This window comes from Carex rostrata, chromosome 28 (assembly GCF_964058835.1).
Source record: "Carex rostrata chromosome 28, lpCarRost1.2, whole genome shotgun sequence".
In the NCBI taxonomy this organism is placed as follows: domain Eukaryota; kingdom Viridiplantae; phylum Streptophyta; class Magnoliopsida; order Poales; family Cyperaceae; genus Carex; species Carex rostrata.
The window spans coordinates 2,735,740-2,761,612 of NC_135945.1; the positions used below are offsets into that span (position 1 = coordinate 2,735,740).

Below are 25,873 nucleotides of genomic sequence, written 5' to 3' on the forward strand. Positions count from 1 at the left end.
TATTTTTTTTAGAAATACAAATGTCATATGTAAATAATTCATACTTCACTTATAAGTATGAATACTTTATTCAGTACCTATCAATACATTCAATTACCAAATAGATTAACTGATTAACTGATTTAAGTTACTTTACACCATAGCAGTTAACACTTCAATGCGTAAGTGTGAATACTTGAAATTTTAGATATTAATATTTTTACAAAAACTATTGGTAATGATCCCCCAAGTAGTTAATGCCAAAGACACTTATGTGGATTTCTCAGAAATACTTTACAACATGAATATTCACACTTTACTGAGTAAGTATGAATACTCACATTTTAGAGAAGAATACTTCACAATGTATGAATACTTGCACACCGAGTTATGAATACTTGAACGACAAAGGACCCGCAAGTACTTCATCATGGATCTCATTTGAAAAAAGAAAATTACGTAGAAGATGTTCATGATTTTAGATTCGTAAAATTCCTCACATATTGTTAGAAATATTAACGAGAATAAATAGACAAAAAAAACCCACTTCTAAAAATGTGTAAAAGATGAATATGTAAAAGAAAGTTGATGTTCAGTGTTTTTTTTTAATACTTAATATATTACTAGTATCGTACCCGTGCGTTGCGACGGGGACATATTATAAAATTAAATAGCATATGTAATTTTATTTTTATTGATATTCACACATAAATTAGCAACGTATGAAATTAAAATATTATATTAGTCAAATTATTATCCGTGTATATTTGAAACGTTCTATTTTGATTTGGAAAAAAAAATGCTTACACTTTGTTTATTTGAAAATGACAATTATTAAAATATGTTATCGGAAACTTTAGTACACCCAACTACACAACTATTTTTTAAATATTATTTATATATTCATCATCACATTATCATAATTCATCATCATCATTATTATAAAAGAGAAGTATGCATGCACTTTATTTAGATAGGACTGAGTCCAACTACAACCTCAAGCAAAATAAAAAGATATCCTAACTATTGCTAAATAACTATCAAGGAATTGGAACTGTATGTACCAATAGCGATCAAACATAACAGTGTTTGCAAGCAAAATCAGAAAAAACAACAGTAAGCACAATAATTAAGTGACCATTCTTCAAGCAACAATAGAAATACTTCTTACATATTTTTTTTTTTTTTGAAAAATACTGACAGAAGTTATCAGTTGTGCATTAAAAATAGCAAAGTACATCCCACATAATGCTACTATTTCTTTACATCAACGAAATCAAAACAACAGAAAAAATAAAACAATAGCACAAAAATTTCTCACTCAATCTCCTATTGCCTATTTGAATTGATGAACTCCATAGCATCTGATCCACATCTTCCCCTTCTCCCTACGCCTTGTCAGTCATAATTTTGCTTGGTACCCTTTTGCCCCTAAATACAACTTTATTTCTCTGTCGCCAAAGGTTCCAAAATACGGCCATAGTATGTACCACCCATTCCTCCTCCTTCATGCCTCTTAGATTTTTGGCGAATTGCCATGACCCCTCCCAAGATTCCTCAACCGAAGTTGAGCTCCTCATCATCTTTAGACCCTACTTTTCCTCTAATCCCCTCCATACCTGTGTCGCGTACCGGCGTTGATACATAAGGTGTACCGCTGCCTCGGTTTCACCCGAATTGCACATGACATGAAATGAAATTGAAATTGATAAAAATGGATGAAAATATAATTAAAAAATGTTTGCATTTCTAAGATCATTTGATAGTATATGTCCTGACTAAAGCACTGTGCATAAAACTCGGATGAAATTGCATTTTAATGCCAACATATGCAAATTTGGAGTACATTGATCCTTAATTGAACAATTACATTTACTTGTTGGTAGCTGATACTTTATTGAGCAATTAAGGGTTTGGCCTATTGAAGGAAAATTTAATCCAGGAGATCAGCATTTCGAATCAATAGATCATTTGATATCAGTCTCACACCCTTCAACAACAATTCTAAACTTTGTTATCGTGCTACATTTACCAAGTTACAACTGACTGATGTAATTACTTGAAAGAAACTAAATGTAATAATTTAAGTTACCAAGTAATGCGACATACAACGGCAGTATCAATGCCAATCGCACTGAATTTGTCTATGACAGAGGAGATGCTCTCGTTGTGCTCTGGTAGTTAATGCTCAAGAAGTGGGGCCCGGCTCTTCCTTCCATCCCTCCTCCCAGTTTTCAGAGGTGTATAAGGGCCCCCTATCTACAACACTCACAAAATAAATAAATTACAGCAAAATATTCTCCATTTTTTCTTTTTCTTTATGGAGCATGTAAGCCATTGCATGCCATGTTATTGTTTTTTCTTGAGAAATTTGTCAACTAATAGTACTTTACTATCAGCTAACCTTTTTAAATGCCCCTAAAATTGTTACTGAATCAGTTTAATATTAAATTATTAATTCATTTATTGACTATTTCAGATAAGATCACTGAAGAACCACTTTCAAGTGGTGTGCAATGAAAGACCACTTTAAAATTATTAATTCAATTGTTTCAGATAAAATCAGTTGAAATAATGCAGTGCAATGAAGCCACATAGGAAGCACTAAATTATAAAATATAGGAAACCTTTAGACATAAACATTCTGAGTGTCCATTGATTGTTGGTATCAAATTGGTACCAATTCCATAATTTATATTTTAATTGAGGCTTAATTAAAACATAATTCAAAACGAAGCACACACCCACTCATGCACAAATGCAAAACACACCTCGAGAATAGCATCCCGGGCAGAATGAACAAGTATATCAGCGCATGATACAACACCGGGGCATTCTCGCTCCACTGCCTCTTTAATTGTCCCTATGTACTTGAAATTTCTCATGCCAAAGCTTCTACCCATTTCCTTCTCTGAAATACTTCGCTTGTTGAATCCAACAGCAAGGATGCATTACAAGACTAAAATTAATGGTAATAATGGCATCAAACAAAAGACCCTTGAACAAAAATCATTAAAGCTTTATCTCTAAAATGGAAGTACATTATAGTAACAACCTTGATTCTTTCTGCTTTGCAATGGCCCATTAAAGAAAAACGATGATAAGTTACTTATTAATGCAAAATCACTAAATCAGGGTTTTGGAGTATACAAACGAAGCTAAAATATTATAAAAAAAAATTAGAATATTTTTGGAATATTATACCTGAACAGCGCAGCCATGGAAAATGTTACGGAGCCAAGAGAAAGCGGTGTTCTAGCTTGCTTTTAGTCTTAAGTTTCTTACAATATATAATAATTATTCTGTACCAATATAAATGTGCGCATATTCCAGATCTTATGAGATTGATCAAAGGAACTCACGATTGAATAAAAAACCAACTATCCAACACCGATTTAGTATTCCTAAAAATCAAATTTAAAAGGGAAAAATAAGAGAAGATATAAGAGAAAATAATTTCTTGCTATTCTAGATTCATGGCTACGGATAGAAGACAACTTTTAGGGAAAGATCAATTCTTTCTAATAGATATGATAACAATGAACGAATGACTCGGCTATCTTCTAGGGTTTCGAATCGAGGAAAAGGAAACGGAGAGGCGTAACCTAGAGTAGTTGTTTGTCCCATCGATTAGCTTTTTTTTTCTCTTCGAGAAGAAGGAATCGGGGAAGGTTCGCTGGAGGAGCGCATCCCAACGAAAAAAATTAAACGGTTTATAACGGAGATATGTATAGCATTACGTGTGGCGGGTGTAATTTTCACTAAATTTAGACTTCTACAAAGAGAAAGGGTGTATTTAATCAAAAGAAGACAGATTATTTGTTTAGATGGTTCAGATTCAATCTGAATTTCGATCAATAAATCTCAGCCACACGACTTTCTGTCATCCAATTCAATTTAAGGTGCATAATATAGAGGAGAGATATGGTAATACTTGTGTGTATAAGTATCCATACATGCGCGCGTCAGTTGTTAATTTTTTCAAATATAAGTAGTCTCCAAAGTAGTTAGTACCTTCCCATGTAGTTAGTTGTTTCTATTGTACTTTATTCATTAGTTAGTTAGGAGGACATTTAGGGGACTGAAGTAGAGGGACTATTAGTCGATCCCTAAATTTTATATCTTTTAGAACTTTTTTTTTAGATAGGTAAAATTCACTAATTTCTGATGGTCTAGATAAATCAAGTGATTTTCTACATATATAAAGAAAAGTTAAAAAAAAAACTCTAAAACATATAAAATTTAATCTGCATGTACATTTTCATATGAAGCTATGTTGAACGGTTCTGATCAATTATTTAGACTTTGAAAAAAAATACACCGAGTCCATAACACAGAGAGTTACTCTGCAATATGCATATTAATTATAACCCTAAAAAAATGAATATTAATTACCATAACCCCACTCAATACTCTATTTAATTGTATGTTTATGGAAGCTTCTCCTAGTTATTAAATAACTATTTATGTATCTATTTATGCACTGGTACTTGGTTATACTTGTAATTTTAAGCCTTATATATGTGATATGAGGGCCCTACTATCTGTAGCTTGGATTGACCACTTAAATACAAATATTAATATATTATATCATTTAATATAATGGTCCCGAATATTCTTAGGAAAATCATAATTTTTTTTTTATATTATGCAACCTTGTTGTTTGAATTTAAAAATTTAAAAATTGTTAAGTATGTTATTTAGTTAAATAACGTTTATCAAATTTTGATCAATTTAAAAACATTTTAGCCTTCAATAAATAATTTAAAACTCTTTGGCAAATAATTAATTAAATTTAATGCACACTATACTTTCTTTAAGACATCTTTTCAAAATATCATCTAGATGTATATACTATGATTACTCTAATTTATAACAAAGATGCTGTATAATATTATTGCACAAGGTTTCACACATTTTAAGTCTAATAACATTCTTTCCTTTCTTGTGAGTTGTGAAATGTTCTTTTTATCTTGATTTAATAACTTAATTACTTTCCTTATAAAAAAAAAGGATTTTTATATAAAATGACTTTTAAAGAAGAACAAAACTTGAATAAGCTTAAATCATTCATTCTAAACCCTATTGTTTTATTGTCCTTCTGTAAATAATAGATCAAGAAACGTTCAGTTGGAATAACTTCCTATTTATTTGTGGGTTATAAAATACATATGATTAAAGAGATAGGAGTACGCCCGATAGACATTGGACCTACTTTTAGGTTCAATTAGCTCAAAACACCGTACGATTAGCATTAAGATCTATGCACACAGAAATTAATACATACACACATATTTTAATACGGAGTGCACGAATCTTGATTCAATAGGATGGCCACTACACCCATCGAACCAGAGTAGGTCCTCTGAACACATGATTGAATGGTTGTTGAATGTTGAAGCAGGTGGCAAAATCAACCCGAAAAAAAAAAAAGCCAATTTTGTTTGTTTTTTTGGTTTGTAAAAGATCGCCAATCAACAGCTCATTAGATTAATAAAATTCAACCAATAATGTCGGTTGATTGTTTCCAGGATGCCATGTACGGATGTACCTGCTATTTTTTATGGTTGGGATTCGTATGGTATAGGGACCAATTGAAATAAATAAGCACCTTCTTATTCTTTCATTCGAACTGTTCAAAATCGATCACACGGTTTTAATTACATCTGTTTGTTTTAATATATTATATTAATTTAAAAAAAATAATTGAAGCCGTGTGATTGATTTTGAACGTTTCGGATGAAAGAATAGAAGAGTGAAAAAATGAAGCATATTTGAATCCGGACCAATTGATGGCTTGCTTTGGTTTTTAGACTCAAACTTTTCTAAATCAACCAAATAAAACCTGAAGACAAAAAAATAAAATAAAACAAATTGCTACTAGAAATGTTAAAAAGGACAAAAATAATACAATTTGTCAACAGAGATGTTAAAAAGTCACGTTGTGACTGGATATGTCACGTCACACATTGTGACTCGTGTGTTTTGTGATATGATTATTTGTCTGTCATTAGAAAATCAGCATGATACGACACGTGAACTGACCTATTCACATGAGTCATGCATGATTTGGGATTGTTAATATTTGATCTAATAGTGAATTTTGAATAAACTAACTTAAATTTCAAAAACAATAGTTAAACACAATCAAACATAACCAATTAAGTTTGAACACAACACGTGTGATCACGATATAATTAATGTGTGATGACTATTTATGTGTTGTGACCGTCTCTCCGAATTTAATCACGACATAATATGACTTGTAAAACACTAAATTAGTAACAAGACAACACATGATCCAAACCACGACATGTCTTGTCACAGCAAGACACAAATTCACATTCCTATTTGCCACACATGTACTATGCATGGTATCAAAATATTAGATGTATAGAAAGTGTAACATCCTTAAAAAGGAAATAAATCTGCTACGATCCCAAGAGAATTATAGGGTCCTGTTATTCTAAATCTAACCTTTCATTTATTTTGAGATTCGTGCATAAAAAGTAACTTCTATAGAAATTTGTAGAACTCAAAAAACGAAAGTTTGAATTTAGAATAACAGGACTCTACAATCCCCTTTTATTTCCCCTTAAAAATGTTGCTTCTTGGAATTTCTTTGAGAATATTATACTATTTTCTTGAAGTTGATTGTTTTAACTTGTACTCCATTTCTAAACATGATTTTTGTGCTTATATGGAAATCCTGTTGGAGCAGGCAAGTAGTATAAACTTCTATTTACAAATATACATATAAACAACCATTGAACAAGAGAATTTACACAAAATGTACATAAAATCAAACACCACCTTTTGCTTGCTAAATCATATTCAATTATCAAAACTAAAATCTTTCCTTCCATTTACAGAGCCAGATAGCATCATAGCAAATTAAATCACAGAAGCCCACTATTTTAAAAGAAAAACACTAAAGAGTGTTACTGGTGTGAAGAATCAATCAATCAAAAAATTAATAAATTAGTTACACCTTTAAGGCATATTGATCTTGCCATGATATCTTCCTCTTACCAGTTCGGCTTGAACTGGTACCACCTACATCTCTATAAACTAATTTCATCTCTTCCTCTTCTTCGTACCGATTGTTGTAATTACCGTCTTCAGAATAATACTCTGTGGCCTCCACATTCTACAATTAAATAAAATTCTTACTTGGAACAAATCCGTCAAATTTTAAAACCAAAAGACCTAACTTAACAGCAAGAACCCCTTGTTGATAATAAAGCAACACACTCAAAAAAACCAAAGGGAATATTCAATCTGATAGTGAATAATCGATGTGAACCGTTCAACGTGATCTCCATATGAAAATGTATGTATGTTTGGTTGCAAAACAAGAATAGCTAGAAAAGCCAAATCTAGAATAGCTATTGTTTGTCTTATTAGAATAGATAAATCTCAAAACCCTTAGAAATAACATATTATAATAAGACAAAAAGTTTGGATTCACTATTCTAGCTATTCTAATCCAACCAAACATGGAATAGGCTATTCCGAATAGCCTATTCTCAATCCAACCAAACATTTTTTAGAATTTTTTTTACTATTTTTTAAGATAGGTACAAAATTACTACTTTTGAATGGTCTAGAATTTTTAGATAGAGTGACTTTCTACCTATCTAAAAAAATATTGAAGAAATTCTACAAAAATATAAAGTTTGATCTACAGTACATTTTTATACGGAGATCATGCTGAACGGTTTAGCTTGATCCATAGTACGGATCAATCCGCACTATACATAGTACCATAGCCTCACTCATTTAATAAAATTTACCTGTAAAGATGACTGATTCAGATCTAACGAGGCGTCTATGCTTGTAGATGGTGTCTCAGAAGGATTTATGCGTGAATTTGATTCATTTAGAAGAGTTTGTTTCTTAATCAGTACACACTGGCTTTGATGAGACGGGTTCTTCATCAGCTTTTTGTACCTCTTTCGCAAGAACCTAACATTTAAATTCCATAAAATACAATTAATCAACATCAAGCAAATTTATACAACGGCCTAACTCTATTTAATAATTTAATAGTACTGGCATAAATGAAAATGCTGAAATAAGATCAACTGGTACAAACCATTTGCTGGTACTAATCAGAAGTGAAACTGGACATATAAATGAAATTATAATTTATTAAAAAATGCAAACAATATGAAATCTACCCATTTAGATAAAACTTAAAACTAATAGCATAGGTTTGGTTCTCACTTCTGAAACAACTTAATACTGTTTATCATGAAAACATAGAGAAACAATAATAAGGGGAAAGGGCATAATAGTGTGGGAAAGATTTTAACAGAGCAGTTTTAGTTTCGTGCAGCGCATGGACTATATAATCAGGATAGCGTTGCATATGGTTTGTGCGCTACAAGAAGCCAAAACTGCTCTGTTAAAATATTTACACAAAATAGTGTTAGTACCTGACTTCATCATATAATCTGAGTTTTTTCTGGTTTATCTTCTTCAATTCCCTCTTTTTTGCTTCAGTTTCCTGAAAATTTCATATCCAGAAATCAATAAATTAAGTATAAAAAAATTAAAAAGTTACCAATTTTGTATCCAGAAATCAATAAATTAAGTATAAAAAATCCCAATCACAAACCCTAAAATGAAATTTGGAGAACAAAAAAAAAAAACCCAAAATTGATAGCGATCAGAAAACCTAATCGGAAGAGAAAGATCGAGACCTTCAACAAATCATGGTAATCTTGCAACAAGATCTCGTACTTGAGCCTCGCCTTATCATCACCACCTCCACCAATCGTATAAGAAGAAGAATACATCTCCGTATTGCCACCCCTTTTCGCCTTCTTCGACATCTTGTTGAAAATAGATAAGAAACAGAGAGAGGCGGCTAGGCAAGACGGAGACGAAAGCAAACCCTAAACGGTAGAGAGAGAGAGAGAGAGAGAAAATAGGAAGGAAGAAGGAAGGAGAAAATAAAGTGGGTTGCTTGGATTGGGTTTGTTTCTCTCTCCTTTTGCTTGACCGAAGGGGAGAGAGAGAGAGGGAAACAATAAAGGCCCCCAAAAGAAAGACCCCATCACATCCATGTATAGAGAGAGTATAGAGGCGAGAGATGAGGTGCTGGCTTTCTTTGTTATTTCTTCTCTCCAATGGAGAAAGCTCAGGGGCAATTTCGGAATGAATTTTATTTTTATCTCGGACTCGGACTCAGAGGCGAGAAATTGAATTGAAGGTTTCTTCGTTCTTTCTTTGCTTCTCTTGGTAGGAAATAGGAAACTATAATTAGACCTAGCTATCTTTCTCTCTCTCTTCCTCTTCTTTGTTTTACGCTTCTTTTCTTTGTTTAGCTCTTGCATTTTTTGTTTTTTTTTGGATTAATTAGCTCTTGCATTTGTGGCAGACGCTATAATAGTATTTGAAGGGACAACGCAATGGAAATTTGCATATTAGCCCCTATATTCTCGAATAATCTCAAGACATTAAAGAATATGGATTGCCAAGGTTTTAAATAGCGATTATCATGTCATAGCGAAAAAAAATAAAAAAAAACTATTGCGAATAGCGTAGCTATAGCGAAAGTTATCCTACATAGCGCTTTTTGTTTAAAAAATTATATTTTATATTTTTTACTAATTATCAACATTATCTAAAGTCTTATAAAACTATAAGTAACACAAAATCAATTAAGTAATTAGTATTCATATTGAACCAGTATAAAGTCCAAATTGCTATTTAAAATATCTCTAATAATATAATAAAATATCTATCTTTTTTCCAAAATACCTAAGCATCATGGCATAAATTATATATTTTGTTATATTAAAAAAAACATAGGTATCATAGAATAAACTATCTTATTCTATTTAAAAGCAAAATCAATCCGGACTTTGAAAAAATTGATCTTTAAAAGTAATTTTTAGTTTAGGCTTTTATATAGAAGCCAATATAGCATAGCGCGTAGCGCAAATAGTGGACCGCTATTACCGTTATAGCATTCGTAGCTGAAATAACGCACTTTTATCTCATAGTGTAGCGTTTAAGGCCCGAAAACGCTCTAACGCTGCTATTGCGTCGCTATAGCACGCTATTTAGAACACTGGATTACTCATTAACAATCTTATTTTATTACTGTTTCACAATTGATTACTTGATGGCTCTGAAATTTTTTTGAATTTAAAAGTATGAAGGGACTAATTTACAAAAGTGACTTAACCTTTTTGGTCAAAATTGGGTGAATGGTTATCCGCAGTTCGGATCTCTTAAATTAATCTGTTGTCTTTGGAACGTGACACTAAAAATCAAACAATGTCTAAAAAAAAAAAAAAAAATTAATAAAGCATCTGATATATAGGGCTGTCAAAAAGTGCGTAGTTAGTGATTCGATTAACTTTGATTCGAATTTTTTTTTTTGTAATTAATTTGTTCGATTAAAGTTTATTCTGAGACAAATTAAATCAGTTTGGTTTGAATCTTATTCAAACTCAAATTGAGTATAGTTCGTTCGAAATTGATTCGCGAACTATTTAGGTTCAAATTTAAAATTAACATGTAACATTAAATTAGAACAACACAAGTAGCTCAGTGCAAAATATAAGGTTTCATTTCAAATGAGTACAGGTAAATACTTGATATGCAATGCTTAATTTAAGCTATCAAATACATGCTTAATTTATGCAATGTAAAATTCAAGTACTTTCTATCAGAGAAATTTACTGTCTCATTGCTAAATATTAAAGTATAACTACTAATAAAAATATATAACAAAATATCATTAAATGGATGTTAGCTTGTAATTTTTGTTAAACGGCTTATATATTTTTTTTTAAATTTTACACTTAATGGTGGTCATTGGAAATTGTATATACTATTCACCTGATAAGACCATTTTTTTTTTACATGAGCCATCTCTTTATTTACTTTTCACCCAATGATCCACTTTTCTCCTTTACTCACAATTCTCTTTTTATTATATCAAAAATATAGTTAATGCCAAATTTTGATAATTTTATAAACAAACATATAGATTTATAGTTAACAGTTCTGTATTTTTACTTAATAGATAAATAATTATAAATTAACATATAAGAGTTTGACAGTGAAGATATGGAATCTCAGGTGTTAAAATGTAATTTTGTACTGTGTTGCGTAGGGATGTCAACGACCTAACTGGGCTTATTAATTTTGGACCGAGCTACAGTCAAGCAAGCTGGATCTAGAGCATCCGAGCTAAAACCTCAGCTTGAACTCGTGATAAGCTAGCTTGAGCTACCTCGCGAGCTGAGTCGCTTGGCCTGGCTGGACCTTGTTTTATGAAGAAAATAGATTTTACAAACCTTTTGGATCGAGCTGAATCGAGCTAGACATTATAAAATGCATACAAATTCACAAATTGATGCCTAGCCGAGCTAGCTCGCGAGCTAGGTCCCAGCTTGAGCTCGTTAATTATGGACCGAACTAGTGGTGAGCTGGCTCGTTAACAGCTCGATCCAGTAACAAACGAGCTATTAGCAAGCGAGTCAGGTGCGAGTCACGATCGAACCACGAGCTACGAGCCTTTTTTGCCACCCCTAGTCCCTAGTGTTGCGATTAAAATTACAAAAATTGATCACATGCATGATCATAATATGTTAATTATACTGTGACCAAATCATGTCATGGCACGTTTAAAATGTATATAAAAACAAATTATATTAACAAACAATACCTGTGCAAATAAAAGGGAAACAAACAATAATATTCGTTCCCTCTCTTTATATTTTTTTGAAGTTAGCGACAATTACCAATAACATATATATTAATAAGATAGGTTATTTATAAGTAAACTAACTTACACAATGATTAATTGTGAAATAAAATTGCTAATGAGAGTAGAACTAGGGTGTTCTTAAGTTCACCAAGTTCTTTGGTGACTCAAATCTAAAACCCGTCAAATCAACTTTAAATGACGAATTCAAATTATCGAAATCCACCTACCTTACGAGTAATGTATTTACATGTGAAAATTTTAAATATTGGAATTAATTTAGTATAAAGTCTAGCAGTCAAAAAACGTTCAAAAAATGAATGCATTAATATTAATTTATTAACCTTGTAATTTTGACCAATCGACTTTATACTAAATTAATTGAAATGTTTAAAAATTTCACATGTAGACGCATCACTCGTAAGATAAGCGGATTTCAACGGTTCAGATTCATCATTTAAAGCCGATTTAATGTGTTTTAGACTTGAGTTCACCAAAAAACTCGGTGAACTTAAGAACACCCTAGTTCTACTCGAGTTTTGAAGTTATGACAAGTTCACAAAAATATGTTTACCATCAATTGGAAAGATTACGGAACTAAATTGTACTAGATTTTGCATATTAGGGACAATGTTATAAACATAAACATTACTTTTATTGACCTTACAAATGTGTCGTAATTTTGAAATTTTCATATTTCTATAATTTTTTCAGAAAAATGAGGAATACATTTAATCAAGATCTCACACAATCGCAGCGGCATCTTCACCATAAAAAAAACATTCGAATTTTCATTTAGCAATTTCAGAGCATCTATATTTCTAAAACTATTAGAGTTTCTAATATGACGTGACAGTTTCTAATTCAGTTTCAGAGAAATTATGCCGTAAAGTTTATTATTAAGAAATTGTTTATAAACTCTATGCTGGTCAAATGATTGGCTGAAATTGTTTCTCTTTTTTAATTTATTGTTGACTTGACTTAATACAAACTCTAAAATTAATTTCAGAGATGTGAGAGTTAGAATCTTTAGAGAACTTAATTTTTAAAAAGTAGTTAATAGTTATTTATTAGAAACTCATTTAAGTTGCTGGGATGTAGATGCTCACCATCATTAATTATCTAATTACCATATATAGATTTATAGACAAAAGACAATACTTTTTATGTAAAAAATCGCATATTCGAAATTCGAAATTCAAAATAAGGGATTGCATGTGAATATTAGACAAGGTAGAGGAGATGCTCAATTTAAACCATTGATTCGCATTGAAATTGAGCGAATGGTTTAAATTCACATTAAAATTAATGAAGATTCAAAATTTATTTGAAAAAATTGAATATAAATCAGAGATCAAACTTTTTTTAATTAAATCGAACAGTTAGTTTTAGTGAAGATTTAAATTTACTCGTCTGAATATCAACTCAAATTAGATAATTTTAACTGTACATCAAACATATTTTAGATCCGATATCCACCTCAAAATCTGGGTAAAGATTTTAACATAGCAGTTTTGGCTTCATGCAGTGCACAAATCACATACAACACATTTTAATTCAATAAATAGTGCGCTGTATGAAGTCAAAACTGCTTTGTTAAAAGTTATAACCCAAAATCTTCTGAGCAAAAAAAAATGAAAAATTTCTAGTGTACTCATCTAAATCTTTGAAATAGCCAATTTCTCCATCAAAATATCACAATATCCAATATGCCCATACAAATTTATAATTCTTTAATTTATCCCCTTTTAACTATTTAACATTTTATTTAATTATTTCAAAAGTTAAATTGACCAATATATCCTCTAATTTTAAATGAACATGTCCATTAATTCTAAATGTCATTTCCTTCCTCAAATTCATCTCTCTTCCTCATCATCTCGGTACTCTTTCTCTCTTCTTGTCCCCGTTAAATTAAAAAAAATGTTGGGTTCACATATCCAATCTTTAAATTATAATTAGCAGTTTTGGATTAGAGAATTACGTAGCTATCTGATTGTCTTTTTAAGTTTTTCCTACGGGTATTTCTCTGCAAGAAAAAAAAAGTTACAGCATAGTATGTATTGGTAGTAGTCAAAATGAAAATGAAAATTATATCATCAATGTTTTTCTACAAAAATGAGATTGAATTGTCTGCCCCCTGGGGCAGGAATTTCCTGCCCCTAGAGTCACTGTTGGTGGACCCCTTAAACCCTAAACCCTAAATCCTAAATCTCTAAATTCTAAACCCGATCCCACCCCGCAATGACTGAGAGGGCAGGATTTTCCTGCACCCCGGAGGGCAGGTGATCTGCTTCCATAAATAAACTTATAAACATCCCCCGATGCCAACACCATCCTTGAATATATAAGACGAAGTCAACTTGAATACGGAATAAATTGAAATTAGCTCAAACAATAACCTATGAGGAAATTAGTTGTAAAGAAACCTGATTCATTAAGGAATTCAGCTTCTGATCTAAAATCAAATTTAAAATTGATACTTAATAAAGAATCGACCTTGTGAGTAATTATGTCATCTGTCTAAGGTAATATTTGTTGTGATCTCGGGTGTTGTCGCAGCACGGCTCATAACGGTTCCACAATGACATATACAACCCATTGGAACCACTTTGAGTCCAATGGGCATCGGACCCAAGCTGAACTCAATGCGAACATGAAAGAGATGGAGAGATTAGAAGAGAGATTAGAAAACCATCCTCAGCAATGGCGTGTGAGTTCTCACTGTGATAGGCATGAAATGGACATGTCCAGTTAAAATTTGAGGGTATATTAGTCAATTTGAATTATAAAATAATTAAATATAATGTTAAATAGTTAGAAGGGGATAGAAGAAATAATATTAAATTTGTATGGGGATATTGAATATTGTGATATTTTGATAAAAAAATTGACTATTTCTAACATTTACATGCGAACACTGCAAATTTTCTCAAAACAAAAAACTATCTTCCCAACCAATGACCAATTCCTAGAAATTTTCTGGTGCAGGCTTTATGGGCTTTTATGGGCCTAGATTTTTGTTGCCGGACAACCACCACCACATATTCCTTCCTCTGAACCAACGCACCGTTTGAGTTAATTCATATTACCGTTTGATCAAAATCCGGATCAAATCGGACGGTCATGATCTTAAATCAAAATTTGAGTTAACTCAGAGGATACAAATTCCAGTTTACGGTTTTTAACTTCAAAACAAAAAAGAGAGAAAAAAAATCTAATCTCGATATCTCCGTCCCTCTCGACTAAGCAGCAGCTCTTATAGTAACAAAGTTACTACTCGCAGCGAAGAAGAGAAGAAAAATATGTGAAAACCCCATTTTTTTATGCCATTATAACCTCGTTTACATCCATATTTACAACAACTGTACCATACCATGGAGCTCTGTTCTTTCACTGATTTAAAGCTCCCGCCTTTCAGATCTTCTCCTTCCAAATTTCTCACGCGCCGCTTAAAACCCAACAAACCCAAATCAGGTCGGTGGCGGCTGTGCACGGCGAACTATTACAGTGAACAATTCGGGGACAAACTGCGGCGGTTTGAGGTGAATTCTGACAATGTGGTCCCACTGCTCCGGTCAATTCCCGACCCAATTGAAGCTTTGTCTGTCTTCAGATCAATGGCCGAGCAACCGAAGAAGGTTCATACGACCGAGTCGTGCAATTACATGCTTGAACTGTTGCAAACCCATGGGAAGATTTCTGAGATGGCTGAGGTGTTTGATTTAATGCAAAAGATGGTTGTTAACCGTAGCTCGGCAACATTTTTATCTATTTTCAAGGGTTTATCCATAAAAGGTGGTCTCAAGGCAGCGCCATTTGCACTTCAGAGGATGAAAGATGCCGGCTTTATCCTAAACCCTTACTCATATAATGGATTGATATATTTCCTTCTTCGATCAGGGTTCGTCAGGCAAGCGGTTGAGGTATATGATTGTATGGTTTCTGATGCAAAAATTATCCCTACTCATAAGACCTATTCTACTCTCTTGTCAGAATTGGGGAAGAGGAGAGATACTGAAACAGTGATGAAGCTTATGCATGATATGGAGGGTTTCGGTCTCAAGCCGAATGTCTACACTTTTACAATTTGCCTTAAAATCCTAGGCCAAGCCGGTGAAACCGATCTTGCTTGTATGGTTTTTCGTAAAATGGCAGATAAGGGCTGTAAACCAGATGTAGTTGCATACACGGTTCTTATAGAGATTTTGTGCAAAGCGGGTCGGGCTGAGGAAGCAAAGGGGTTGTTTTGGGAGATGAAAAAAATGGATTGGAAGCCTGATTTGGTGGCATATAACACTTTACTTGATGAATTCGGAGAAAATGGAGATCTCCATTCTGTTCAGGCTTTCTGGGATGCGATGATATCTGACGGGTATAAACCTGATGTGGTCTCTTATACTACTTATATTGATGCCTTGTGTAAAACTGGTAAGATAGAAGATGCATTTTCTATGCTTGATTACATGCAAGAGAAAGGCATTTCACCGAATGATTATACATACAACAACCTAATTAATGGCCTTCTTGGAAATAACGAGGTAGAAAGAGCTCGGTGGCTTTTTGGTCGTATGGAAACTCATGGCCCGAAACCGACTGTTCACTCATATGTATTATTTATTGATTTTTATGGTAAATCGGGAGACCACGGCCGAGCTCTTGATATTTATAATGCCATGAAAGAGAGAGGAATTGCACCAAATACAATTGCGTGCAATGCATGTTTGACGGGTCTGGCTGAGTCTGGGATGCTTACTCAGGCCAAAAAGATTGTACAAGAATTGCGTGCAATCGGGTCCAGCCCAGATTCGATTACTTACAACATGATGATCAAGTGTTGCAACAGGGCAGGTAAAACCGACATAGCAATGAAACTGTTCGAGGAAATGCTCCAAAGTGGGTGCCAGCCTAATACACTCACAGTTAATTCTATAATCAGCACGCTTTACAAAGCGGGACGGGAACAGGAGGCTTGGCAAATTTTCAATACTATGAAGGAAAAACTAGGTCTCAAACCGATCGTTTCAACCTATAATGCACTAATAGCCGGTTTAGGGAAAGAAGGGAAAGTGAAAGAGGCTACAATCCTATTTGAAGATATGCGTTCGGTTCAAAAAATCCCAAGTTGCTCTCCTGATATTATAACTTACAACACATTTATTGATTGTTTGTGTAAAAACGGCGAGGTTGACCATGCAGTGAAGGTGTTCTACGAAATGTCTGAGAGAGGGGACTGCATACCAGACCTTCTCTCTTATAATACTGTGATATATGGTTTGATTAAAGAGGATAGATATGATACTGCATTCTGGCTTTTCTATCAAATGAGAAAGGTTTTGCAGCCCGATTTCGCAATTTTCTGTACTGTGATTCCTGTTTTTGTTAGAATGGGGCTTGTAGGTGAGACGATGAGGATATTTTCCGAAAACATCCTCAGAAAAAATGGAATTAAAAATAAGTCCCTCTTGGTGAATCTATTTGAAGGAATAATCAACAAGGCCGGGGTTGAGAAATCAATACGTCTTGCTGTAATAGGCGTGAGAAAGGGTATATATGGATTTGATTTCTTTTTGGGTCCTTTGATCAGGAGCATTTGCAAGCAAAAGAGACCCCTACTTGCTCACAAATTATTTTACCGCTTCAAGAGGTACGCTATCTTTCCATCAACCGAATCATACAGTTCACTTATTAACGGCCTCCTTGAATCAAATTTAATTGCTATGGCACGTGACGTGTTAGCGGATATGAAAAATGCCGGTTGTACCCCTGATGTTTGCACGTACAATGCTCTATTAGACACTCTCGGGAAATCAATGAAGATCGATGAAATGCTGGAGTTATATGAGGATATGAAATTTCGAGGATGTGAAATTAACATTGTGGTTTACAACATTATCATTTCTAACCTCGTCAAATCGGGAAATCTCAATCAAGCCTTTGCCTTTTACAATAAGTTGATCGAAGAGGATTTCATGCCTACACCTTGCACGTATGGCCCGTTGATCGATGGGCTTATGGAATCAGGTCAATATGAGGAGGCTGAGAATTTATTCGATGAGATGGTAGCTACCGGGTGTAAACCCAATTGTGCGATTTACAACATTCTCCTTAGCGGGTTCAGAAAATCGGGTTCAATTGATAAAGCCTGGTATGTTTTCAAAAGGATGGAAAAAGAGGGAATTAAACCTGATCTTCAATCCTATACTATTCTAATAGATATACTCTGCAGAGTGGGGAGAACAAACGAGGCTCTCTATTATTTCAATCAAATCGGGTTAATGGGTCTTGAACCCGATATATATGTCTATAACCTAATGATAAACGGGTTTGGGTTATCACGACAGCTAGATGAGGCCATGACCTTGTTAAATGAAATGAAAGAGAGAGGGATTTCACCAGATTTGTATACATATAATACATTGATTCACTATCTCGGGAAATCAGGTCGGCTTACTGATGCAATGGAGATGTTCGAAGAATTGCAAAAAAGAGGGTTCAAACCAACTGTATTCACCTACAATTCGCTTATTAACGGGTACGGGTCTTTGGATCGGATCGAAGAAGCTTATGAGATATACAAGCAGATGCGGATTCAAGGCTGTGAACCGAATTGGGGTACATATCAACAGCTTCCTAACCTAGCTATGGTATGAAACAGATGTTTATACACTGTTTTTTTGATCTAGTTGTTGTACAGGGTTTAAATTTTTTTGAAACATAGTTGTATTTTGACTGTCAAAAATAAAAGGAAAATTTCCAGTTTCTTTTCAAAGATTCATCATCTGATCTGAGTATAATCTGTTTCAGTAAGGCATTTCTTGGTTGAATATTGGCTTGGTGACAATTCTTGCCCGATCTGATGTGTCAACCTATGTCTTGATTCGAAGGGTTAACGGGTTGTGGGTCTGAGTTAAAGAGTTCGATAACAAACTGGAGCTGACCCAACTTAGTTATGCTGTTTTTGGTTTCTTAACAATGAATATAGAGACTAAATTACAAATTAGCCCATAAAAATAGGAAAAATTGGTTATTTGCCACTCCAAAACCTTCATATTGTAAAAATGCCATTCCGAAATTTGAAATTGTAATAATGCCACTCTAAACTTTATTAATTTGTAATTTTACCACTCCAAATAATTAATGACCAAAATACCCTCCCTTCTTCTCTTCTTCTCGTGCCATGGCGAAATTTAAAATTTCAAATTATTTGGTCCATCGTTGTCATAGGAACTAATTGTGAAAATGGTTAGTATTTCTCCATGGCAAGAGAAGAGGAGGAGAAGAAAGAAGGGTATTTTAGTCATTAATTATTTGAAGTGGCAAAATTACAAATTAATGAGTTTTAGAGTGGCATTATTACAATTTCAAATTTCGGGATAATATTTTTACAATTTGAAAGTTTTGGAGTGGCAAATAACCAATTTTTCCATAAAAATATATAATATCAAAATCTAATATATATATCTGACCAAACTCATTGCCACCACTAACAGAGTAGGAATTGTAACTTCTAACAGCAATCCTTTTACTTTATTTTAACTTTTACAATATATGATCTTGTATATGTTTATTCTTGACCAGCATGTTCATGTTATAGGGATTATTTCTAAGTTAATGCTTGTGATGATTTTACACTATTCTGAGAGGATTTTGAAAAGGGCACTTCTGGAAGAATTTTATGATAATATTAGATAATACCAGAATGAAAATCTGTATTGCTGATTTGCTGTTGCCTTTGTGATGGAGGAAAAGTTGCCCACTTTTAGTAATGTTTAATATAATGTTTATTATTGTTACTTCATTTTTTTTTTTGTGATTGTATACTGTCTTTTGCTGTTTGTACCAGTATCAAGTACCAACAATTTTTTTTAGTTGAGAAATAAGAAAAACATAACTAGGCCCAAGAGGGGGCTGGGCCTTATAATTTATCAAAATCCCAAAGTGGCAACGGGCTAAATAGAATCAAAATAAAAAAAAAATAAGAAGCAAATTTCTTAAACAGGCCAGACCCATAACTAAAATAATTGGTTTATTTTGAGATTACAAAACAGACTTCTTAATTTGTTCCGATTTTTTTTTAAATTTCTGAACTTTAAATAGAAATTATGCCTAATTTTCAAACAAACGAATTTATTAATAATTTTAACTGAATTAAAAAAATTGGAAAATATGCTCGTATTTTTTTAAATAAATAATGACGGAGTTGAGGGAAGGAATGAGTTCGAATTGATATGTGAACACATTATTTTGTTCAGGTTAAATGGTGAAAGTGTGTGTACACACACACATCTATCAAATATATGGAGCATATTTTTTGTGCAAGCATCAGAAGTAGGAAAATAATTCACTTGTCCTCGATCGGCAACCAATCAATTAGAAGACTGATATTTTTCTAAAAGGTTAATTTTCTATGTACCCTCAAAGAGTTCTTCAATTTATTATTTATCTTTATATTTAATATATCCCTTAACTCTTGTTATTTTTTTCTATTTACCCATAAAATTAATTACCCACATCTATATATTAAGAAAATTTATATTTTCCCATCATACCCTTCCTGTTACTTATAAAGTTTTTCATGCTTTTATCAGACAGTGGAATGAAATTGTCTTAAGAGTTTTATTAGACCAGTGTAATCCCATTCCTCCTTTCTGTCGGTATACCTCACAGAAAGTCAATTTTATTCTCATGGATACTCTCTCATTCTTGTAGTGGCGTTGAAAGGCTGAATTTTTCCTCGAGCCTCTTCCAGATTTCAAACAATTCAGAAAATGGCTGCCAATCTCGTTCGTTTGGAGGTTTCAATTTGGAGCAGCTCTACCACCGTTTGATTGTTAGAGATAAATGGGCAAGAGCTGAAATAGCCACACACTACATGTCACAAATTGTCGATGCAATTTTAATATATAACTGACTGAACACCAAGACTAAATTTGATATAATGGAGTTGTGATTGATAAAATGAGGAAGCAATCACACAAGTAAGAGTGCAAGGCATAAGGTTTTTAAAATTAATGGCGGAGCCAAGATTGTTAATGAAATGGAGCAAAACTTTAGGGTGAGATACAATTTTATAATTATTTTGAGTGTTAAGTATATTATTATAATTCTTTTTAAGAAAAGTATATATAAAAATAGAAGTATATTTTTATGAAAATATTTGGAAAGACATAATTTTTACAGAGAACTAATATAGGCATGCATGGCTCCTTCCTAAAGGTGGATTAGTGTGAAGCCAATGGTAATTTTTTTTAATTTTTATTTTGGGTGAACAAGTTATAGCAAGCCATGTAGTATATAAGCTTATGGCTGCTTGTTCATCCTTGAACTTCTTTTTTTTTTTTTTTTTTTAAATCTTGGTGAAGGCTATCAAGTGTTGACTTTCAAGTAAGCAAATCATGTTGTATTTACAGGTGGCTTCTAATGATGGCATGTGCCAAAGTGTATCTTTATTATATTCTGAGATGTTGTACCTGATGTAATTGTAAACCAACATTTATTTACTGCAAACCTTGGCTGCATCAGTTAAAACTAAACAAATTGACTTGAGCAATATAATTATGACTACTTTTATAAAAAACTATAATAATAAAAAAAAACAGAAGCTTTAATTGATTACTTGATCATGGAATCGGAATAAGATGGAATCGACAGAATCAACTTAAACAGTCGGATTTATTTAAAAAAAAAAAAAAACTTGGTTTGTAATATAATTACTCCAACATTGATGTGAAGACAAGAAATTACACTCATAATGACAACTTAAAATACATATTAATCAATTTTATTTTCAAAGCCGGTACAAGTAATTTCCTCAAGCTCCTCCTTTCTGAGTCACATAAAAATGCATGGCCGAGTAACTCCGGTGATAATAGGCTCGTTCATAGCCGATTCCGATACGAGTTGGCCGATCTGACTTGGAATCGGTCGAGTTTCGGATAAATTAAACTTTCCATCTCTTCTTTAAACCTTGCCATTGCAGGCTCAGGTAAGCACATTGGTACGACCAGGATTTCTTCACCGATGCTGTTTTTAAAGCTGGTGTAGAAGGTCAAAACCCAAGAGACTGGCTTCACAACATACATCCCGTTCCCCCAACCAAAATCAACACTGTGAATACCAGTACGGGTCACATCAGATACCACGAATTTCCTGGCAACCATATATCGGGGCTGTACCATTTGTGCCACAGTATCTGCCAGTGATTGTATGAAATCACTTGATGTGGCCTCTGCCTTTGCTTCCTTGACCAATTTCAAAGCGTAGTCAAGTGGGCTAGAACATAACTTCCCGGCTTTACTAATTGCTGCGGCACGTGCAAATGCATTGCCGTAGAAGCCAGTCGGGAGTGGCGGGACCATTTTCTGCCTTGAATTCACCACGAACAGCACGCGGACTTCAAAGTCTGAATTATAATCTAGTGAAATAGTGCGGCTTCTCCAAATGGCAGCGGTAAGGAGCTCAAATCTGCTAACATGAGACATTGGCTGGAGTGATTGCACATGCTGTCGCAAGGCTGAGATCTCCTTGGGACCATAGAAGAAGGATCGGTGCACAAGGTTTGCGGGTGGAGTCTTTAGTCCCATGTCATACTCTTGAGTTGCATCTTCCATTGGCTTGTACTCCCAGTGTATATGAGTGGGGACTGGTGGGTCTCGTGCAAGTATAAGGTGACGGTCCCACACGGGAAGTACACTCGGTTGTTTGGCTCCACGTGCCAACTCGCTGATAGCAGTTAGAAATTGCGCAAGACCGTGCGCGTCTGCGATGATGTGGCAGATATTCAGCCCCAAGGTGAACCCACCACACTTAAAGCGCGTCACCTGCACGAGTGTGCATGTATATATATATTGAAATCACTATTTTTGAAATTTTGTTTCGAAATAATTTTAATCTCTGGGTTGACTATATATCTTTATATAGCTAGATTGGATTTCTTGAAATGAAAGATAGAGGTCCAAGTTACAAGTTTTCTTTAAACCCTGTTTATATTACACAAGATTTTCTCACTTTGTGAGTTTCGAATCTGTAACCTTTTATATGAAAGATATGTATCTTTGCCACTAGATCAAATGCAAATTCTTACGTAGCTAAATTGGTGTAGTCAAAATAAAGTTGGCTTCATCATTTTTAATAATTTGTTAATCATATATAATTAATAAAAGCAACATGCATAGTAAACACTAAAATACTTTTTTTTCAGGAATGGGGAATTAAATATGTAAGTCTTTATTGTACTTTCAAAAGGACCAAATTAAAAAGGGTAAATGAAGTGCAAAATAATTGTCTCATATATACAGAAGCAAATTTTAGACAGGAAATGTATAGGATAATTGATTCTAGACTGACCCAGCTAGCCTTTCACCTGAATATACAGCAATGGCTGGTCGACGACTCCTGGGCCCATGAGTTCTGAATCAAATTGCAGCTGATCAATAAAATGTATTGGCTGTGTATTCGGGTCTCCTAGGTACTCAAGCGGCACATCTGCATCTGCCTCGACAAACATTGCCCCTTCTCCAATGCAATCCACGACCAGCTTGCCATTGGGTTGTTCCCTCAGCCGGCCAGCGATTGGATAGTAGTACACCAGTGCCTTTGCCAGGGCTGTCTTGATGACATTTGCTGGGTTGTGGGCCCCTTTGGAAGGATCGGCACGGTATAAATATATGTTTGAGGTGTAATATCGCAAAACGGCTTGATTATCGATGTCTGATAGAGATTTTACCTCACGTGGTGTCGGCTTTGCCGGGGCAATGACCTCCGGTTTGCTACGTTTGATGTTTGGATGGATAATAGATGTCATTGAAAAAAATGTTTAGTTTAGGCCAAAAGATAATAATGAGGAGAAGTTTGCCTTTGGTTAATGATTAAGAGATCGAGATGATTGCCTTTGGTTAATGATTAAGAGAGATGATTGGAATGGTAGTTGTGAGTTTGTGTATTTGTTGGAGGGGAAGAAAAATTCTTTATTAAATAGAGAAGTACATATATAGTAAATAAAATAGAGAAGTTTGTTTATTTAATTTATTTGGTAAGGTCTTAAATGTAATATGAAATTCAAACAAAGAATCAATGTTAGGTACGAATCTAAACCAGATATATAGTAAGATATTGTATTGTTAATTAAGTTATTGTAAACATTATCTTACAAGTTGTCGAAGGATAAGTTTTAAGTTGTGTCGTGTAATTGTTAATTGCTCCGACTACACATCGTTCTGATGCTCCACTACTATCATGACAATCTTCTGATAAATAAATTGAGAAATCAAAATATCATAAATATTCATTGATATGAAAAAAGATTATAGCTTCTTGTATAAATATTATTTGTTCATCATCCCTATCTGGCCCGGTGAAGTTAATTGGTTGATGCCAACATCAATCAAATTCATAATGACACAATAAATAAATGGATCTGACAGCTGATGTGAAATGTCACCTACCTACTTTACTACCTCTTAATCGATCATCCCTGTTATTATCTCTTGGGCCTTGAACTAATTAAACAACAATTTTTCAATGACATCTATTCTTCGTCCAAACATTTCTTTCAATGTCAAACGTAAAAAGCCGGAGGTCATTGCTCCGGCAAAGCCGACGCCTCATGAGGTAAAATCTCTGTCAGACAACGATGATCAGACTAGTTTGCGATATTACCCATCAAACATGTATTTATACCGTGCTGATCCCTCCAATGGAGCCAACGACCCAGCCAATGTCATCAAGGCAACCCTGGCAAAGGCACTAGTATATTACTATCCGATCGCTGGCCGGCTGAGGGAACAGCCCGATGGCAAGCTGGTTGTAGATTGCATCGGAGAGGGTGTGATGTTTGTTGAGGCAGATGCAGATGTGTCGCTTGAGTACCTAGGAGACCCGCTTACACAGCCATTATCTTTTATTGATCAGCTGAAATTTGATTCAGAGCTCATGGGCCCAGGAGTCGTCGACCAGCCATTGCTATATATGCAGGTGACGTGCTTTAAATGTGGTGGGTTCACCTTGGAGGTGAAGATATGCCACATCATCGCAGATGCACCTGGTATTGCGCAATTTCTAACCGTCATCTGCGAGTTGGCACGTGGCGCCAAACAACCGAGTGTACTTCCTGTGTGGGACCGTCACCTTCTACTTGCACGAGACCCACCAGTCCCCACTCACATACACCGGGAGTACGAGCCAATAGAAGATGCAACTCAATTGGAGTATGACATGATACTAAAGACTCCACCCGCAAACCTTATGCACCGAACCTTCTTCTTTGGTCCCAAGGAGATCTCAGCTTTGCGACAGCATGTGCAATCACTCAAGCCAATGTCTCATGTTAGCAGATTTGAGCTGCTTACCGCTGCCATTTGGAGAAGCCGCACTATTTCACTAGATTATAATTCAGACTTTGAAGTCCGCGTGCTGTTCGCGGTGAATTCAAGGGAGAAAATGGTCCCGCCACTCCCGACTGGCTTCTACGGAAATGCGGTTGCACGTGCTGTGGCATTTAGTAAAGCCGGGAAGTTGTGTTCTAGCCCACTCGAGTATGCATTGAAATTGGTCAAGGAAGCAAAGGCAGAGGCCACATCAAGTGATTTCATACAGTCGCTGGCCGATACGGTGGTGCAAAGAAAACGGCCCCCATTTATGCTTGCCAGGACATTCATGGTATCTGATCTGACCCGTTCTGGTATTCAGACCTTCGATTTCGGCTGGGGGGATGGGATGTTTGATGCGAAGCTATTATCTTGGGTTGTGACCTTCTACAATAGCTTTAAAAACAGTGTCGGTGAAGAAGTTGTGGTTGTACCGATGTGCTTACCTGAGCCCGCAATGGCAAGGTTTAAAGAAGAGATGGAAAGTTTAATCATGGCTCCCAAACTCAGCCGATTCCCAGTCGGATCGACGGGTTTGTATCGGAATCGCCTATGAACAAGCCTAGCCATTTCCACCTGATGGAGTTACTCCGCCAAGCGTTTGTTTGTTTGCACGAAAATTCATCGCCAAGTTAGATTCCACCAAATTAGGTTGAGTGGACCGTGTAATTTGTTTTTAATCTGTGTTACGTACTTGTTTATCCTCTGTAAATGCTCGTGTATAATTAATATGTAAAGAAAAATTCATCTCTGGACAGTGTAATTTTGGAGAAATCTTGTTCTGTAAACAGCTTTA

General features: G+C 34.4%; 3 protein-coding genes, 1 long non-coding RNA gene and 1 pseudogene across 4 annotated transcripts; 2 read left to right on the plus strand and 3 right to left on the minus strand.

The window, feature by feature from the left end:
• Positions 1 to 1,129: 1,129 nt before the first annotated feature.
• Positions 1,130 to 3,568, minus strand: LOC144545945 (uncharacterized). The gene is made up of 3 exons (XR_013508644.1): positions 3,184 to 3,568; positions 2,751 to 2,938; positions 1,130 to 2,238 (listed from the first exon to the last, which is right to left on the minus strand). It is a non-coding gene; the product is annotated as an uncharacterized LOC144545945 (long non-coding RNA).
• Positions 3,569 to 6,772: 3,204 nt separating this feature from the next.
• Positions 6,773 to 8,931, minus strand: LOC144546025 (uncharacterized). The gene is made up of 4 exons (XM_078294580.1): positions 8,688 to 8,931; positions 8,421 to 8,491; positions 7,776 to 7,947; positions 6,773 to 7,129 (listed from the first exon to the last, which is right to left on the minus strand). Exons 1-4 carry the CDS (start codon positions 8,817 to 8,819, stop codon positions 6,965 to 6,967), a joined length of 540 nt encoding a protein of 179 aa, XP_078150706.1. The 5' UTR covers positions 8,820 to 8,931; the 3' UTR covers positions 6,773 to 6,964.
• Positions 8,932 to 14,962: 6,031 nt separating this feature from the next.
• Positions 14,963 to 18,482, plus strand: PGR3 (proton gradient regulation 3). The gene has a single exon (XM_078294440.1). The coding sequence runs from the start codon at positions 15,088 to 15,090 to the stop codon at positions 18,361 to 18,363; it is 3,276 nt and encodes a 1,091-aa protein (XP_078150566.1). The 5' UTR covers positions 14,963 to 15,087; the 3' UTR covers positions 18,364 to 18,482.
• A 2,761-nt stretch (positions 18,483 to 21,243) lies between these two features.
• Positions 21,244 to 23,542, minus strand: LOC144545501 (benzyl alcohol O-benzoyltransferase-like). The gene is made up of 2 exons (XM_078294069.1): positions 23,076 to 23,542; positions 21,244 to 22,533 (listed from the first exon to the last, which is right to left on the minus strand). Exons 1-2 carry the CDS (start codon positions 23,514 to 23,516, stop codon positions 21,592 to 21,594), a joined length of 1,383 nt encoding a protein of 460 aa, XP_078150195.1. The 5' UTR covers positions 23,517 to 23,542; the 3' UTR covers positions 21,244 to 21,591.
• A 674-nt stretch (positions 23,543 to 24,216) lies between these two features.
• On the plus strand, positions 24,217 to 25,828 carry LOC144545916 (benzyl alcohol O-benzoyltransferase pseudogene; annotated as a pseudogene).
• The last annotated feature ends 45 nt before the right edge of the window (positions 25,829 to 25,873 follow it).

Bases quoted from the DNA above. Each gene is read 5' to 3' on its own strand.
- LOC144545501 (XM_078294069.1), bottom strand. From the start codon at position 23,516: ATGACATCTATTATCCATCCAAACATCAAACGTAGCAAACCGGAGGTC. The intron at 22,534-23,075 runs GTGAAAGGCTAG...ACACTCGTGCAG, and splicing joins AGCCATTGCTGTATATTCAG to GTGACGCGCTTTAAGTGTGG.
- LOC144546025 (XM_078294580.1), bottom strand. From the start codon at position 8,819: ATGTCGAAGAAGGCGAAAAGGGGTGGCAATACGGAGATGTATTCTTCT. The intron at 8,492-8,687 runs GTCTCGATCTTT...TGAAATTTTCAG, and splicing joins ATTACCATGATTTGTTGAAG to GAAACTGAAGCAAAAAAGAG. The intron at 7,130-7,775 runs GTAAATTTTATT...ATTTAATTGTAG, and splicing joins TGAATCAGTCATCTTTACAG to AATGTGGAGGCCACAGAGTA.
- PGR3 (XM_078294440.1), top strand. From the start codon at position 15,088: ATGGAGCTCTGTTCTTTCACTGATTTAAAGCTCCCGCCTTTCAGATCT.